Source organism: Medicago sativa, chromosome 5, assembly GCF_051527215.1.
Source record: "Medicago sativa cultivar Bolivia chromosome 5, Bolivia_mono, whole genome shotgun sequence".
NCBI lineage: Eukaryota > Viridiplantae > Streptophyta > Magnoliopsida > Fabales > Fabaceae > Medicago > Medicago sativa.
In genome coordinates, this window is record NC_140753.1 from 75,091,969 (window position 1) to 75,107,409 (window position 15,441).

A 15,441-nucleotide genomic window follows, 5' to 3' on the forward strand; every position below is an offset into this window, starting at 1 on the left:
CATTTTTTTTCCAAACCCTCCCCTCTCTTTCCCTCCATACTCGCAAACAAAGTCTAATTGTCCAACTTGGTTTTACTCAACTATTGTGATAGTTCAGTAAGATTTCAGTTTAGAAAACTAAAGTATGAACAATCCTAGCTAATTTGTTGCTAATAAATTGAATCATCCTCTTAATGATTATCTAACGGTCTAGATAGAATTATTTATAAAAATTTTAAATTATTTAATATGGTATATAATTAACAACTAATTACATTCGAACACAGATATGTTACTGCATGCTAATCAATTTTGTGTGAGACTAATATGAATTTTTCATTCAAAATCTATCATATTTGTGTTTGAACATGTTTGATAACATTGATATTTTTATTCAATGACTTTTTAAAACATGTATAACTAAATTATTATCCCGCTCCTCTCACCCAAAAGAAATAAAATTATTTTTTAATAGCGGTTTATTTACCCGTGCTTGGCACGGGCTCCATACTAGTATTGATGATTTGATCAATTGATTAACAACTTAACTAAAAGATAATATTAATAACAAAGATAACTCAATGCATTGAAACACACTCTACACAAGTTTTGTGAAGCAAAAACGTGTTTTCTATATAGTAGTAGTATAAAAGTAGCAAATCAATACCAATTTCAATTTTTTTCCTTAAAAAAAAAATCAATTTCAGTTTTACTAGTCTCTTTGTTCCACAATAAGTGTTACATTTGTAATTCCGAAATGAATGTTTTTTTTTTTGAGAAATGAATGTTATTTTCGAGACAATACCAATTACTACTTTTTTTCCTTCAATTGTACTCTCTTTAATTTATAATCGGATGAAATCAAGGCATGATTCATAAAACTATGTCTCATACTGTTATGGAATAAATCACTATTTCTCCTTCTAAAATCGTAGGGGTTGGATATATACCCATTTGAAATTCATGAATAAAAAAAAGGCCCCCAATTTTGAATGACGTTGTTCAAATTGATCCTTCTACTAACTTGTATATATGATTTATTATCAAATTACACCACTCACTAGCTAATTAGCCTTGAATATTAGCAATGTTTAGGGGTCTATTAAGTAATCATCATTTTAATATGTAATATGGTTTGCAATAGAATCAAGGCCCGGTTCACTTTTAATAGGCCCAGGCCCTTACATGTACAAGGGACATTCATATTGAAAAAAATTCAATAATCATCACATTTACAATTTCAATTTCCATTTCTCAAATTCTCAATATCGTGTGCACAATTCATCAAATTTTCATTTCTCTAAAACGAAGAAGATTCGATTCTAGAACTTCCATGGATCTCGAAGTCGTTGGCCGTCACGCGATGCTGTTCGACGACGACGGCATGGCGGCGTTCGTGAACTCACCGGAAGCTCTCGTTGATTGGAATTCTCTCTCAATCGATCGTTACGATGTTCGTCATCTTCTCTCCGGTCCAATTCCTCCTCGCCTCAAACGCCGCACTCATCATCCGCTGCAATCTACCGTTGAAGCTGACCTTGATCATCAACGTTATCTCGATCTTCCTTCTTCTTCTCCGATTCATGAAGAACAACCACAAGAAGGTAACCTCCTAATTCATTCATTCTTCTAGTATTTTTATTCGTTGTTTTCTATATCGTTTATTCGATTTTGGATTCTGTTATGGTTGATTTTCGTGAAATTAGGTTTCGTTGTTTTAAGTTGAGGTTAGATAGGAAGCTTCATATATGAAACCGTAAAATTTTGTTAGAATTGAAGGTTAATTAGGCCTCGTTTGGATAAACAGTTAATTTGCAGCTTATAGTACAAGTGCTTTTAATGATAAGCGCTTATTTATAAACTATTTATAGAGCAAAAGATGAAATGAAGATAGTTTGTTTCCATATAAGTTATAGCTATCTCCTGGAGAACTTCTGAAAATAAGGCGAAAACAACTTATGAACAATGTGATAAGCTGTTTTTGTAGGTTCTCGCAAACAGAAACTTATGCCAGTGGATAAGTTCAAATAAGCCAATCCAAACAGGACCTTAGTGGATTAAATGTAGATAGTCTAATTAATAAGGGTAGAGGAAGTTGTAGGAAAATTTAGGGTGTGTTTGTTTCAAGGTATAAAAATTACTACATTCCTTGTAATGCTGTTCCCAGGAACATTATTTCCAGGAATGACTTTCATTTTCTTGCTCATGCGTTTGGTTAAATTTTAGATTTCATTGGAATATTTTTAAAATTTATTTAAAGTAAAACAAATTTTAAAAATAAAAATGCAAATAAATATGAGTGGTAGTGGGATCTTATAGTAGGTTGAGTTTTATTCTCATGGAAATGTTCGATTCCCACCCTGTTAGCGTAGGAATAAAAAGTATAAAAATCATGCGTGGTTAAAATTCCTGGGAACAAAAAAATTAAAAATTTCTGGAAACAAATTTTCAAAACATGAAACAAACATGGGGATGTTACATTCCTTATCTCATATTCCCGAGAATAACATTATAAACCTTGAAACAAACACACCCTTAGGAAACACTTTTAGAAGGTTTTGCTGAAATTTTGGTTTTTGATAGCATTTACCTCGTGAATAAGGCATTAAGGTTTGGTTGTTATTGTCGTCCTGCGTTATGTGCTTTAGTTGGAATAGATAAATGTTCTGTTATTCGATGAAAGGAAGCATGCCCATATATGTCAATTAAATTTAGATTTTGGATTTGAGATTTATCCTCTTTATCATTATACTGATGGCTTTTATATGTTTGGAACATATTGTTTTAATGAATCATCATGAGTGATTCTCTAATACTTGTTTTCAAAACAAACAAGTAGGCCTGTTGTTCATGGTTCACAAGAAACTGAGCCAAACTATGAACTGCACTTGAACCAAACTCAAAATAACCAAAATTTTGATAAAGTTTATTGAATGGAACTGATGTGTTGAAGATGGTTTGGTAACCACACCCTTATAACAGTTCTGTTTGGTTACTGAATCGCTGCTGTATAACATGTTGCAACACATTAAAATGCAAGCTTCAGGGGTTCCCTGTGTGTGTTGAATAATTTAGTTGGGTTTTGGTACCTTTTCCATATACAATTTCAGGTGCCACACACTCTTCTGTTTAACCGATTCCACCTTGCGAAGTTGCGGTTCAAATCCGAGTCGTACAGCGAGACCCCTGAGTTTCAATTGTAGGATAGAGAGAGCAATCACTTTCTCGCGTATTTCTCCATCGCCGATTCAGATCTCTAACGAGTCATGACTCAGTGATTTAAGGTTCAGTTTCGTAGAGAGATTTTAGAAGGAAGTAAAGCTGGAAAAAATAAAGAAGCATCTTGCATTTGCAATTTCATTTAAGAGTACAGATTCTGGAAAAAAAATCAGTGCTTAAATTAAAGTTCAGCAGAGTCCTGAACCTCAAAATCAGTTTAGTTTGGCTCTAGTAAATTTAAAATATTTCAGTTCAGTTCATCGAACCTATTCTTTGGGTTCAGTTTGGTTTTTCATACAAACTGAACCATGACGAGGCCTACAAACGAGCATGAACATGTCTTTTCAATTGGTTCTCATCATTTGGACTAATTGATATATCTTTCGGTGCAATTTTGGCTGCTGGCTATTAAGTTGGATTTTTTTTTTCTTTTCACGGTGGTTTTTTGGACAACTTCCGCCCAAGACAGTGTTTAGTTTTTTTTTTTTTTTTTTGTACAACAACAATCTCTACATTTGCAGGATGCAATCTAATATGCTACGGTTCATGTGTCAGACTACAAGTAAGGATGTTTTCAACTGGCTTCCATTTTGTTTTAGTTTATTTGGTGTTAGTGCTACTACTGTTGTAGGTGTATGATATTGTTGCGGTTAAGAATTATATGTGATTCTGATGAAATGTCACCTTTCCGTGTTTGTTTAGATAATGATTCAGGTGCAGTGAATTCATCAGGCTATCGTGCTGTTGCATTTTCATATGAAAATTCTAGCGTGTCCACTGAGACAAAGGACAGTGATACTGACTCTGGTTTTCGTCCCAACTTTCCAGTACCAGAAAGCTTACTTCATAATCTGGTGAGTAACATCTTTCTTAAAATATAATCCGATCATGTGATTTTCATGTTTTAATTGACCCTCTCATTGTTTAACCAATGTGACTAGGTGATAATTGTCTAGGGTACATATGTTATTCTAAGGCTTATGATGTCTAAGTTTCAGATGCTTGGAGCTTAAAGAAGTTCTTGTGACTCAAGGTAGCCATTCACAGGCACCTTTTTTCCTTTTGATTTCATGAAAAGGGGCCGTGCAGGTGGGATTAGGATGGTAGAAATTGTTGATTCTATACCTCTTGTGAGAAAATGGGATGAAACATTTCTACATAAAGCTCTAGTTCTTGATCTTTATGATTATTCAAGTATATATGAGGTTGTCTTGTGTTTGTTTAATAAGATCTTCATGTATTCATATATACCGCCTGGCAAGACCCTCTTTAAAATTAGTGTTATGCTAATTTGAATTAAAATTCACATTTATTGACAAAAAAACCTTTTTGTTTTTCTTTTCCAGCCTCCAAACGAGAAGCTACATCAGATTATTTCAAAGACTGCAATGTTTGTCAGCAAACATGGAAGCCAATCAGAAATTATTCTGAGGGTGAAACAAGGAGATAATCCAACATTTGGGTTCCTGATGCCTGATCATCATCTTCATCCGTATTTTAGGTTTCTTGTTGATCATCAAGAACTTCTGAAAGATGACAAAACCGATGCAGGCTCAACTTTGGACAAGAATAGAAGTCAGGAGCTGGATCAAACAGGAGGTGCATTGTCTTTGCTTGGATCTGTCTATGGAAATGAAGAGGATGAGGATGGTCCAACTGAAAATACTAGTGACCTTGAGAGAAACGCACATGTGGGAGCTGTTGATGCTGCTACTTCTGCATCATCAGGGGTAGAGCAAGCACAATCATCTTCAGATGCAGCCAAGAAGGATGGAAGCATTTCTAAAAACCAAATACCTTTGAAAGAAAAAGTTCCTGTTATAAAGCGGAATCAGTCTATCAGTATTGTTAAGACAGCAACTTCAGCTAGGACAAAAACAGGAGTTGCCCCAGATTCAGGGTCTAATGGTGCAAATAAATCACAGACTTCTGTGCCCAGTACATCTAAGATTGAACTACCTGTTGTTGAACCTCCATCTGACTTAAAGATAGTTATTGATAAAATAGTTGAGTTCATCTTAAAAAATGGAAGGCAATTTGAGTCTGTTCTTGCTGAACAGGATCGTGCTCATGGAAGGTTCCCATTTCTTCTGCCTTCTAATCGATATCATACTTACTATCTGAAAGTTCTTCAAACTGCTGAAGAGGTGTGTTTCTCATAATCATTAAATTTTACCCTTGCAATTCATCTGTTTGTGTGGTTCAAATTATGCGAAGTGAGAAATTAGGTGCATTTTTACTACGATGTAGAACATGATTCAAGGTCACTATGATTGATGCTTCGCACGCTACCCATTCCCTTTTATTATGTTGGTTATTCTCATATGTCATTATTTCATATTATGTGTTAATTAATCTGTGGATGAAATGCATGCTTCTATATAATTCATTCAATACTTCACAAATCACAGTAAATAAAATATTGTCTGGATACGTAGTACATAGTTTTCACAAATTATGAATATGAATATTCAAAGCAATATTGGTTATTTTTATTCATCTTTGCTTTATAAAATGTTCCTTCTGGCTGAATCAAATACAATAATTATTTTATTTGGGTTCAAGATGCTTTTTGTGCAATTAGTGCATCTTAAGAATTTCGTGTAATTTGATTAATTTCAAGGTTTGTTAAATTTGATTTTGATTTAATGATATTTTCAATTGTTTACAGTCTAAGTTACAAGGCAAGGGCTGCCAGAAGCACACTCCAGCGGATCCGTCTATGAGTTCTGACCTACCAAATGACATGGACCGGAAAGAGAAATTCAAGATGACTATTGGCAATTTAAGGAAGGATGGTCAAGATCCAACTCCCAAAGACAGCCAATCTCAAACTACAGTTAGCATTCATGCGGCAGCAGCCGCAGCTATTCTTCAGGCAGCTACTAGGGGTATTAAAAGGCCTAATTTAGAAATTTTTAGTAAGGCGTCAAGTGGTAATGGTCCAGGCCTTGGAAGTGATGGTGGGAATTTGTCCAGCTCTCGGAGTTTGCCGTCATCTCAACTGCAGGGTCTTGTTCTACATCGCAATCTGAATGCAGAGGCTCATGCTTCTGTTCCAGTTGCCAAGGCTATTGCAGAAAAAGTGGCTATTGCAGCAGCAGGTGAGGCGGACTCCTCTGAAGCACATATGACTAAAGAGCAAAAGCTTAAAGCAGAGAGATTGAAACGAGCAAAGATGTTCGCAGCCATGATAAAAAGTGGAGCTGGGCCATTTAAAAGCGAACTGCCAAGAGCTTTATCTGTTGAGCCACCGAGCTCTGGACTTTCAGGTTCAGATGCTGAGATTAGAAATCTTGCTGGTAAAGAAAGGGAAGGAAGTTCTGTTCCATTCAATACTGATAACTCAGATAAAAGTCACAAGTCTGAGGAAAAGCTTTCTGATGATAATTCAGATAAAAGTCACAAGTCTGAAGAAAAACTTACTGTTGATAATAATGAAAGGCGATCAAAAAGGAAGTACCGTTCAAGATCCAGTAAACATGAAGAGGAGGAAGAAGAGGACGAGGATGATGAAGAAGAAGAAGAAAATAAAGAAGATACAAGGGATCACAAAAGATCCAGAAAAAAGCATCGATCACGTCGATCTTCACACAGAAGTCGGGACAGGGATGCAGACAGGGACAGAAACAGGCGGAAGCACAAGAGAAGAGATTCCTCCTCCAACGACAAGTATTCTCATAGGGAGAGTAGGCATGACAGCTCCTCTGAGGAGGGTGAGCATCGACACTTGAGGCATCAATGTAAATATGAAAGCTCCTCTGATGAAAAACACCGCTCTTCTCGACGTCATCGTGGAGGGAGCAAGTTGTCAGACCATGAGCATAGACATTCGCGTAAACATTATAGTTCCTCTGATGATGAGCATAGACATTCGCGTAAACGTTATAGTTCATCTGATGATGAGCATAGACATTCGCGTAAACATTATAGTTCATCTGATGATGAGCATAGTCACCGGAGCAGAAAGACAAAGCATAAGAGCAGGTCTCATGCTGAAAGAGAGGCAGAGTTGGAGGAGGGGGAAATAGTGAAATCAGACAAGTCACAAGTAAGCGAGGTTGGGCGGGCTAGCAGGGAGGCTTCTGCTGAATTATTCAAGTCTACAAGGGCACCCTCTCAGTCACCTGAAGTAACTAATGTTTCTGATGAGCTTAGAGCCAAAATTAGAGCCATGTTGATGGAAAATTTGTAAAAGCAAAATTAGGCTCCTGATGTATTTTTAACCCTCGTTAGATCATATTTCTACTGTTCCATCAGGCATAAATCATTTGGCTTTATTATGTATTGGTTTGTAGTTATCTAGTCCTTTGTTTAACCTTACCTAACACAGCAAATTGAAAAGATTCAGACAGCTAGCTGATGAATTTTGCGTATCAATTATATCTTTTTTTTACTTATTACAAAATCTAATAAATCCTTTTTTTTTTTAACAAGCAAAAATGGATTATATTAACACTGCTATAGCAGTCTCCTCAGCACAAGATGTGCCGAAAAAACTACTAAAAAAAATAAGCGAACCTTTTTAACAAAAATGGATTATATTATCCAATGCTTAAACACGACAAAGGACTCGGCCATCACAAATGTTCACCAAATTCAAAGCTAACCTTTTTGGCTTTCAACCACCACAAAGAATAATATTTTACTTTGTCTAACAGTTGATCTATGCATTTTTTTTGTTTAAATAATCTATTGTTTCGTTCATTCCATAAAATCCAAGCAGTAAGAAGTCAAATCAGCTGAAGAAAAGACCTCCGCGATTTTCAAACCACCTGTATAATTAGTAAACTGCATAAAGGGATCTGAAATATCTTGATGGTCAACACCATCGAAACCAATCCAAAACTGCACTAAAGGCCATAATAACCCAAAGCAAGTACACGACAAAAACAGTAGGAAGGCGATCAAGGAAACACACAAGCTCGCATCTGTATCAATAACTCCACGCACCCTCAATTAAATTTAGTAGGAAGGCGATCAAGGAGCAGCCGCCAAGCAAAGATATACACTTTTTATCTAATAAATATTGAGTAGATTTTGTCAACAAATGAATATATGAGGTAAGTATTTTCATTTGAATTTACCTTCTAACAGCTGATTCTACAGAAAATTTGTTCTGTAGAATATAGACTCTTTTATTTTTATCTATTATCTATCTTATCCTTGTTAGCAAAAACGAAATGTGGTAAAAAAAAAATTTAATAGAAGGAAACACGACAAAGATAATTGTTTGAACCAACGACAAAGATAATTGTTTGAACCAATTTCTTTTTTTCATCTTGTAGAGTTACTTCAGAAAAAGATAAGAAAAAACTGAATGAGTTTTGGAGTGATGGGTAAAATTTCATTCCATTTTTCTTTTTTAAAGAATTTTATTCCATCCTTCAATATGTAACAAAAACTTTAGTTTGGAATTTTTGTAGTCTGATAATATTATAATGATAATTATAAGTAAATATATAATAAATTATTTTTTTTTGACAAGATATAATAAATTATTTATCACCGAGGTTTCACTTCTAATAATGTTGAGCTTTTGAAAATGTGGTTTGAGTCTGAATTTCAAATGGCTTTGGAGTTCCTACTCATCTCTATACATCTCTAGTACATCATGTTCGATCTTTGATTTTAGAGGAGTGATAGTCTGTCTTTGAGTCCTTGTTTACAAGTCATGGCTCGGTTATATGACTCGACTTATATAAAAAATATCCTTATGTTAAAGTAGACTGAACTGAATGATTTTGAACTCAAAAAAAAAAAAAATTACACTTAATAGAAGCATATTTTTATGACATAAATCTAAACAACTTGATAGATGTCCCTTGAATTTAGCTGCATATATTTTTTACGAAATATAATACATATTCAAATAAATATTAATTTCTGCTTTACATCAAACCGGTCTGGTTTGTCAAACCCGCCGGTTCACCGAGTTTGACCGAGTCACACCGGTTCAGGCCGGTTTGATTACATGACCGATCCGTTTAGCAATTCGAACAGGTCACCCCATCGGTTCCCGATCGGACCGGTTCAACCAGCCGGTCCGTTCCAGTTTTCAAAACTATGTTTGGTAGTGGTACTATGTTGCCACTCCTTGACCTCTACCTAAAATTTATTCGTTAACTCAATAAAAAAAACAAGAGTATGTAGATTCATTTGTGTATTCTGAACCTCACCATATGGAACACATTGCTACCTGCAAGTCTTAATCAAAAATGTTTTTTTTTTTTTTTAATAATGGGTTATTTTTGGCCAGGAAAGATAATTTCACTAAAAGATAACCAATTTTAATTTGAGTCCTTCAAACTCTAACACTACCATGGACCACACTTTTACGTTAAACTCCAACACTGCCGTGGACCACGCTTTCAATTAAGACCATGTGCAATGGTGTTGAATGGTGGTGTTGAAAGGAAGGTTCAACACTTGGATGCAATGCAATGGTGTGTTGAATGAGAGGAGAGAGGACAGAGGAGTTGAATTGGTTCAACTATGTTGAATTCTACCATGCGGACCCGTAGCCATCACGTGGCAAATTCTGATTGGCTGTCTGGATTTTACTCATTTTAATAATTTGAACTCAATTATTTTATTGCAAATTATTATTATTTTTTAATTTTTTTTACCAAAATTCATGGATTTTTTTTGTCTATAAATAGAGACTTGATTCATTTGATTTGGACACAGAAAAAAAAAACAAGTTTTTCACTATCTTAATCTTATTATTAATCGTATCTTTCTATTAGCTTTTTTTTTGCCGCGTGCTTAGATTGTTGTATTGCATTTTTAAGTTAAGAAAATAAAAATAAATTATTTAAATAAAAAAAATTCCAAAAAAAACTAAAAAATAAATTGTTAAGTGTTTATTATTTTAATTTAATTATAATCGATAATTGTAATTTTATGTAATAAAAAAAACAAAAATATAAAATTAAATAAGAATATGAAATAAAAAGTGGTGGGGTAGAGTGTTGAATGAAAAAACCATTGGAGATGGCAAAAGTTGAATGAGTGTTGAATAAGAGAGAAAATGATGTGGAGTGTTGGGAAGAGAAAAAGTGGATGCTGAGAGTGTGAACCATTGTAAATGGTAAGTAAGATTCTAGACATCCCGTACTTACAAATTTCGGATGAGCATTCATGTGAGCTCAACTCAACAGGGACTTTGTATTATGTAATAGTCATAGTTCGAACCTCGAATTCCGTATTTATTATGGTGAAATTCAAATGAGAAAAAAAATGATTAAACGTACTGTGACTAATTCTTTTCCTTTTTTCTAAATGTCACTTCTCATAATAGTTTAGAGTGAATTACAATTTGTTGTTAGATTAATATTTAATTATTTGTCTGGATTTTAACTCGGGATCTTTAACTCATTTACTCTTAACTCAAACAAGTTAAGTTACCCAAACCTCATACACTTGCCATATGAATTTCAAAATCTGGATAAGGGCAAAATTAGAAGATAAAAAAGAATTTGGGGAGCTTGCTTTGGGTAAATGTTTTACAGGCCTCTCACATTACTCAAAAGCTCATCAAATTTATCAAGTTGTAATTCTGGATCAAGAAATACGACCCAATCGTTATTTTTTTGTTCATAGTGTAACTTTTGATCAACATATTTCAAAGATTTAACGATCTAAAAGACTTATAGAGCAAGATCGTTGCTCAATAATCCCCACAAATTTGGTCAATGGATCGGATCATAACTTCTAATCAACTTTTTTTTGTTTTTTTTGTAAACTCCGATCAATCCGTACCTCTCTATCAACTTTTTTTAAAAAAATGTGAACAATTTTGAGGGGCTTAGTGAGCAATGATGTAGCCCACTCAAAATATCCTACAAAAATAGGCCCAAAATTTGTTGCCTCTTTAAGTAAAACAAAGGTTTAGTTTCAACTTCCAATCAACAAAGCCGCCTTCTCTTACAACATCTCTATATACACATTACACAGTCAGTGGCAGCATCTTTGTTTTCAAGCCGTTGCTTTTGCCTTGTCTTCAAAATTCCACCTTCGCGGTCTTCACACTCCACGTGCCTCCGCGTGATCCACCACCTCCTCCACACTCAGTTTCTCCGAGGTACTGTTTTCTATATACCCTTTTATGAAATACCCTTGTTTCAGCTTCGAAAAGACACACGTGTGAGCTTTATGAAGGTTTTTATTTGTTAACAAAATAGTTCTTCATCTCGTTGTTTCACAAGTTGTTATAATAAGGGTTAATTAAGTTTTTAGTCCTGTAAATATTTACAGTTTTGTTTTTAATCCTTGTAGGATAAAATCACACTTTTTAGTCTCTATAAAATTATTCATCAGCATTTTTAGTCCCTTTAAAAAATTTCCATCAGCATTTTGGTCCCTGTAAAAAAATTTCATTAACATTTTTGGTCCCTAAAATGCTTAAGGAAAATGTTACAGGGACTAAAGTGTGATTTTATTTTGTAGGGACTAAAAACAAAATTGTGAATATTTATAGGGACTAAAAACTTAATTAACCCTTATAATAATAATACTGTGAAGTTTATGAGTATGAATATTTAAGCTTATGCATGTGCCTTCTGTTTTTGTGTTGTTTTTGGTTTTTTGGTTCTGTTTTTTTATTTTATTTTTTAGTTTGAGTAAATCTCTCGTTGTTACAATCTAGTGGTTTGGCTGAGAGGATACTTTATGTGTAATCTTGAATTCGAACTCAGGTCACCGCACTTTCCCTCGTGTGCGTTTATTCGAGTATGTGTTGGTCTCTAGGTGAATAATGGAGGAGAAAAATAAAAGTTTTGAGTAAATTCAATATATTGGCTTGCTTTGTTTGCCAAAGGCTTGGAATTCTTGGTGAAGGAAATTGTATGTCACAGGTTGCATTGTTTTGGGGTTTAGGGTTTAGTGGGCTGTTACTGTTATGTTGAAACTCTGTAATTTTGTTTCTTGTCCAGAGAGAGTATACCTCATGCTTCGGATTTATGTTAACATCGACTTTTTTGCCATTGCAAAAAAAAAAACTTGTTCGGTGATAGATTGAAAGGTGTTGGTCCTATGGATTGGGTCTATGGGATCAATAATTTTTTTGGGGGAATTAGTCACTTTAGTCCCTGAATGGGGAACGATTCGTCAATTTAGTCCCTGAATACAGATAAATTGCAAAATAGTCCCTGAATGTAGACTTTGTTAGTCAATTTAGTCCCTGAATGTAGACTTCGTTAGTCACTTTAGTCCCTGAAATTGACCATGCAGGGACTGTTTTGCATATTATCTGCATTCAGGGACTAAATTGACGAATCGTTCCCCATTCAGGGACTAAAGTGACTAATTCCCCAATTTTTTTGGTGGTACACTATATATCTCTCAAAAAATTTGAATTCTCATTTTATCAAATATCTTTGTTTTATTGATCAAATTCACCTTGCTTTTCTCTTTTTGTTTTCTATTTTTCTCTCTGTCACTTTCCTCTCTTATTATCTTTACTAGCTTGTTGGTTTTTGACTTTAGATTCTGCTGCCGTCTCTTTTGTCTCTTGGTATAGGAAAAAATGGATTCCACTCAAAGTTGTTTAATTTACTTTACCTTCTATTAAAGCATCTTAAATTCAATGTTTTTGTTATACTTCTATGTAATTTATTTATGAAGGACTTTGTAATCCATGGCAAACGTGACTTTGTTTTGTGTTTTTTGTAGCTAATTGTGTAGAACAAAAATCACAATGACTGCTGCTTCTATGTTATTCTCATGCTCTATGCATGTCAGAGTTTCTAATCCAAAGATGGCTTCAAAATCATCTGCGTGTTGTTTATCAAACTGGCCATCGAGTCATTCGAAGTCAATTTCATCATGTGGGCAGTTTGGAGTTTCTGGAAAATCAAAACTTTTGTGCAGGGCAAGTGCTCTTCAAGTTGAAAGTGCACCTTCATTTTCTGTTGGGCAAAAGTTTCAATTTGATGATGTGATTGAAGCTCAACAATTTGATAGAGAAACTCTCAATGCTATATTCGAAGTTGCAAGGAGTATGGAGAATATTAGGCACAACTCATCTGGGAGCCAAATGCTTAAGGGCTACCTCATGGCTACTTTGTTTTACGAGCCGTCCACTAGAACCAGGCTTTCATTTGAGTCTGCCATGAGAAGACTAGGTGGTGATGTTCTCACAACCGAAAATGCTAGGGAGTTTTCGTCTGCAGCTAAAGGAGAGACGCTCGAAGGTGCAACCCTTTTATTTGACAAAAGCAAAGTTCATTTGGGGATTCATTTCTTTTTGTTCTGTATGAAATTGAATTTTCATGTGAATCTACTTATTGCAGATACTATAAGAACAGTTGAAGGTTACTCTGATATAATTGTCTTGCGGCACTTTGAAAGTGGCGCAGCAAGAAGAGCTGCAACAACTGCTAGCATTCCAGTAATCAATGCAGGGGATGGCCCGGGACAGCATCCTACTCAGGTATGAACGAATTTGCCGCGATGTAGTTTAGTATTGCAAAATCCAATGCTTCACAAAGCAAGTCAATCTGATAAGAACATAGGATGGTACATTTTTACAATCTTTTTTCTAGTGTGGTATATTACTTGGAAAATTTAAGGGAGAATCCATTATTTTGCTGATGCAGTCATAAGGGTTTTAAAACAGAAGCTAAAACCTAAAATTACCTTAAAATATACTTTAGTTTTTTATGCATTGTTTTCTATGTTGATGCCTGCTTAAACTATTAACAGGCAAATTGCTAGGGCTAGCTGTAATTATCATTATTATTTTGTCTCATGTGTATCATGTTTATTATGTATATATCAGGTTCTAGCTGTCTACTATATATACATTTCAAACTTTCAGAATATTTTAGGCTAAACTTTAAGATAGAATCTCCTATAACCTCTTGTGTATTTGTAAATCATTTAATTTCTGTCTATTGAATAAAGAAAGGCCACATTAAACTCTGTAACTTTATTTTTAGAAGCTTGCTTGATTGATTTTTATCGTGATCTCTTGTTCTTATTTACCAACTGACAAAATGGTGATTTGAAGTTTGTTTACTATTCAAGTTCTTTGTCTTCTAGAGCAAGAGAATACAAACAGTGCAAATTTTGTTTTCAATTTTTTATCATTTTTTTTGTGCATGCTACTAAATTTATAATGATTTGAATGGTAAATGAATGTGAAATGGATGGTCGTATATTTTCTACCAAGTGTTTTATCATTATTTCTATCTTTTAAAAAGTAAACGGACGGTGCCTTTTGAAATTTCTCAGGCACTTTTAGACATTTATACCATCGAAAGAGAAATTGGAAAACTGGACGGAATTAAAGTTGGGCTTGTCGGAGACCTTGCTAATGGGAGAACGGTTCGCTCACTTGCATACTTACTTGCCAAGTACCATGACGTGAAAATATATTTCGTCTCTCCTAATGTGGTCAAAATGAAGGTAATTGTTACATATACTACTACTGTGATCTCATGAAGATGATATGAAATGTCAAGGGACATTACATGGCATGATGAGCTATGGAATTTTCTTTTATAGGATGACATAAAAGAGTATCTGACATCAGAAGGAGTGGAGTGGGAAGAAAGTTCTGATTTGATGGAAGTGGCTTCAAAGTGTGACGTAGTTTATCAAACTCGCATTCAGAAGGAAAGATTTGGAGACAAAATTAACCTTTATGAAGAGGCAAGAGGCAAGTATATTGTAAATCAAGATGTTTTGAAGGTGATGCAAAATCATGCTGTTGTAATGCACCCTCTTCCAAGACTAGACGAGGTAAGTTCTTGCGACCATGTCATGAGATGTATCTACTTTGATAGTCATTATGAACAAAAGCATAGTTAGAATGAAATATAAACTAAATTAGTTGCTTTAATTTAATGCAGATTGAAGTGGAAGTTGATAGTGATCCAAGAGCTGCTTACTTTAGGCAAGCGAAAAATGGTCTATATATTAGGATGGCTCTATTAAAGGTTTTGCTTCTTGGTTGGTAAAAGATGGGTTCACTTTCGAAGTGATCAAGATGATAAATTGTTTCAGGTGTTGTCTTAGTTTACTTTTTTTTGTATGTTTCCATGACTCACATATACAGTGAGAAAGATGAGGAAAAATAATTTTTAGACATTAGTATTAACTTTTGATGTGCAAGTTTTGTTTACTCACCAAAGTGCATGACCAAAGTACATAAGTTGGCTCATTTTATTTAGTTGTTCCTTACCGTATTAACCAGCGATGTATTGTTACGGTGTGCACTCTTAATATTTATGGATA

The 15,441-nt window shown here is 34.5% G+C and overlaps 2 protein-coding genes across 18 annotated transcripts; both read left to right on the forward strand.

Annotated features, from left to right (window-relative positions):
* The first annotated feature begins 1,204 nt into the window (after positions 1–1,204).
* LOC146925014 (SWAP (Suppressor-of-White-APricot)/surp domain-containing protein) lies at positions 1,205–7,578 on the forward strand. Of its 17 annotated transcripts, none has more exons than XM_085709994.1 (6): positions 1,205–1,583; positions 3,720–3,760; positions 3,901–4,052; positions 4,140–4,231; positions 4,545–5,345; positions 5,870–7,578. In XM_085709994.1, the coding sequence occupies exons 5-6, from the start codon at positions 4,587–4,589 to the stop codon at positions 7,391–7,393; spliced, it is 2,283 nt and encodes a 760-aa protein (XP_085566120.1). In that variant the 5' UTR covers positions 1,205–1,583; positions 3,720–3,760; positions 3,901–4,052; positions 4,140–4,231; positions 4,545–4,586; the 3' UTR covers positions 7,394–7,578. The 17 variants fall into 17 exon arrangements, with proteins under 17 accessions (XP_085566120.1, XP_085566115.1, XP_085566126.1 ...); XM_085709989.1 differs by having other exon boundaries at positions 4,197–4,403; XM_085710000.1 differs by having other exon boundaries at positions 4,197–4,287.
* Positions 7,579–11,106: 3,528 nt separating this feature from the next.
* Positions 11,107–15,396, forward strand: LOC146925015 (aspartate carbamoyltransferase 1, chloroplastic). The gene is made up of 6 exons (XM_085710002.1): positions 11,107–11,284; positions 12,874–13,394; positions 13,494–13,633; positions 14,437–14,610; positions 14,710–14,946; positions 15,057–15,396. Exons 2-6 carry the CDS (start codon positions 12,899–12,901, stop codon positions 15,162–15,164), a joined length of 1,155 nt encoding a protein of 384 aa, XP_085566128.1. The 5' UTR covers positions 11,107–11,284; positions 12,874–12,898; the 3' UTR covers positions 15,165–15,396.
* The last annotated feature ends 45 nt before the right edge of the window (positions 15,397–15,441 follow it).

Coding starts and splice junctions, on each gene's coding strand:
- LOC146925015 (XM_085710002.1), top strand. CDS start 12,899: ATGACTGCTGCTTCTATGTTATTCTCATGCTCTATGCATGTCAGAGTT. Junction 13,395..13,493: donor TAAAGGAGAGACGCTCGAAG/GTGCAACCCTTT, acceptor TACTTATTGCAG/ATACTATAAGAACAGTTGAA. Junction 14,947..15,056: donor CTCTTCCAAGACTAGACGAG/GTAAGTTCTTGC, acceptor AATTTAATGCAG/ATTGAAGTGGAAGTTGATAG.
- LOC146925014 (XM_085709983.1), top strand. CDS start 1,313: ATGGATCTCGAAGTCGTTGGCCGTCACGCGATGCTGTTCGACGACGAC. Junction 1,584..3,900: donor TGAAGAACAACCACAAGAAG/GTAACCTCCTAA, acceptor GTGTTTGTTTAG/ATAATGATTCAGGTGCAGTG. Junction 4,053..4,544: donor AAAGCTTACTTCATAATCTG/GTGAGTAACATC, acceptor TTTCTTTTCCAG/CCTCCAAACGAGAAGCTACA.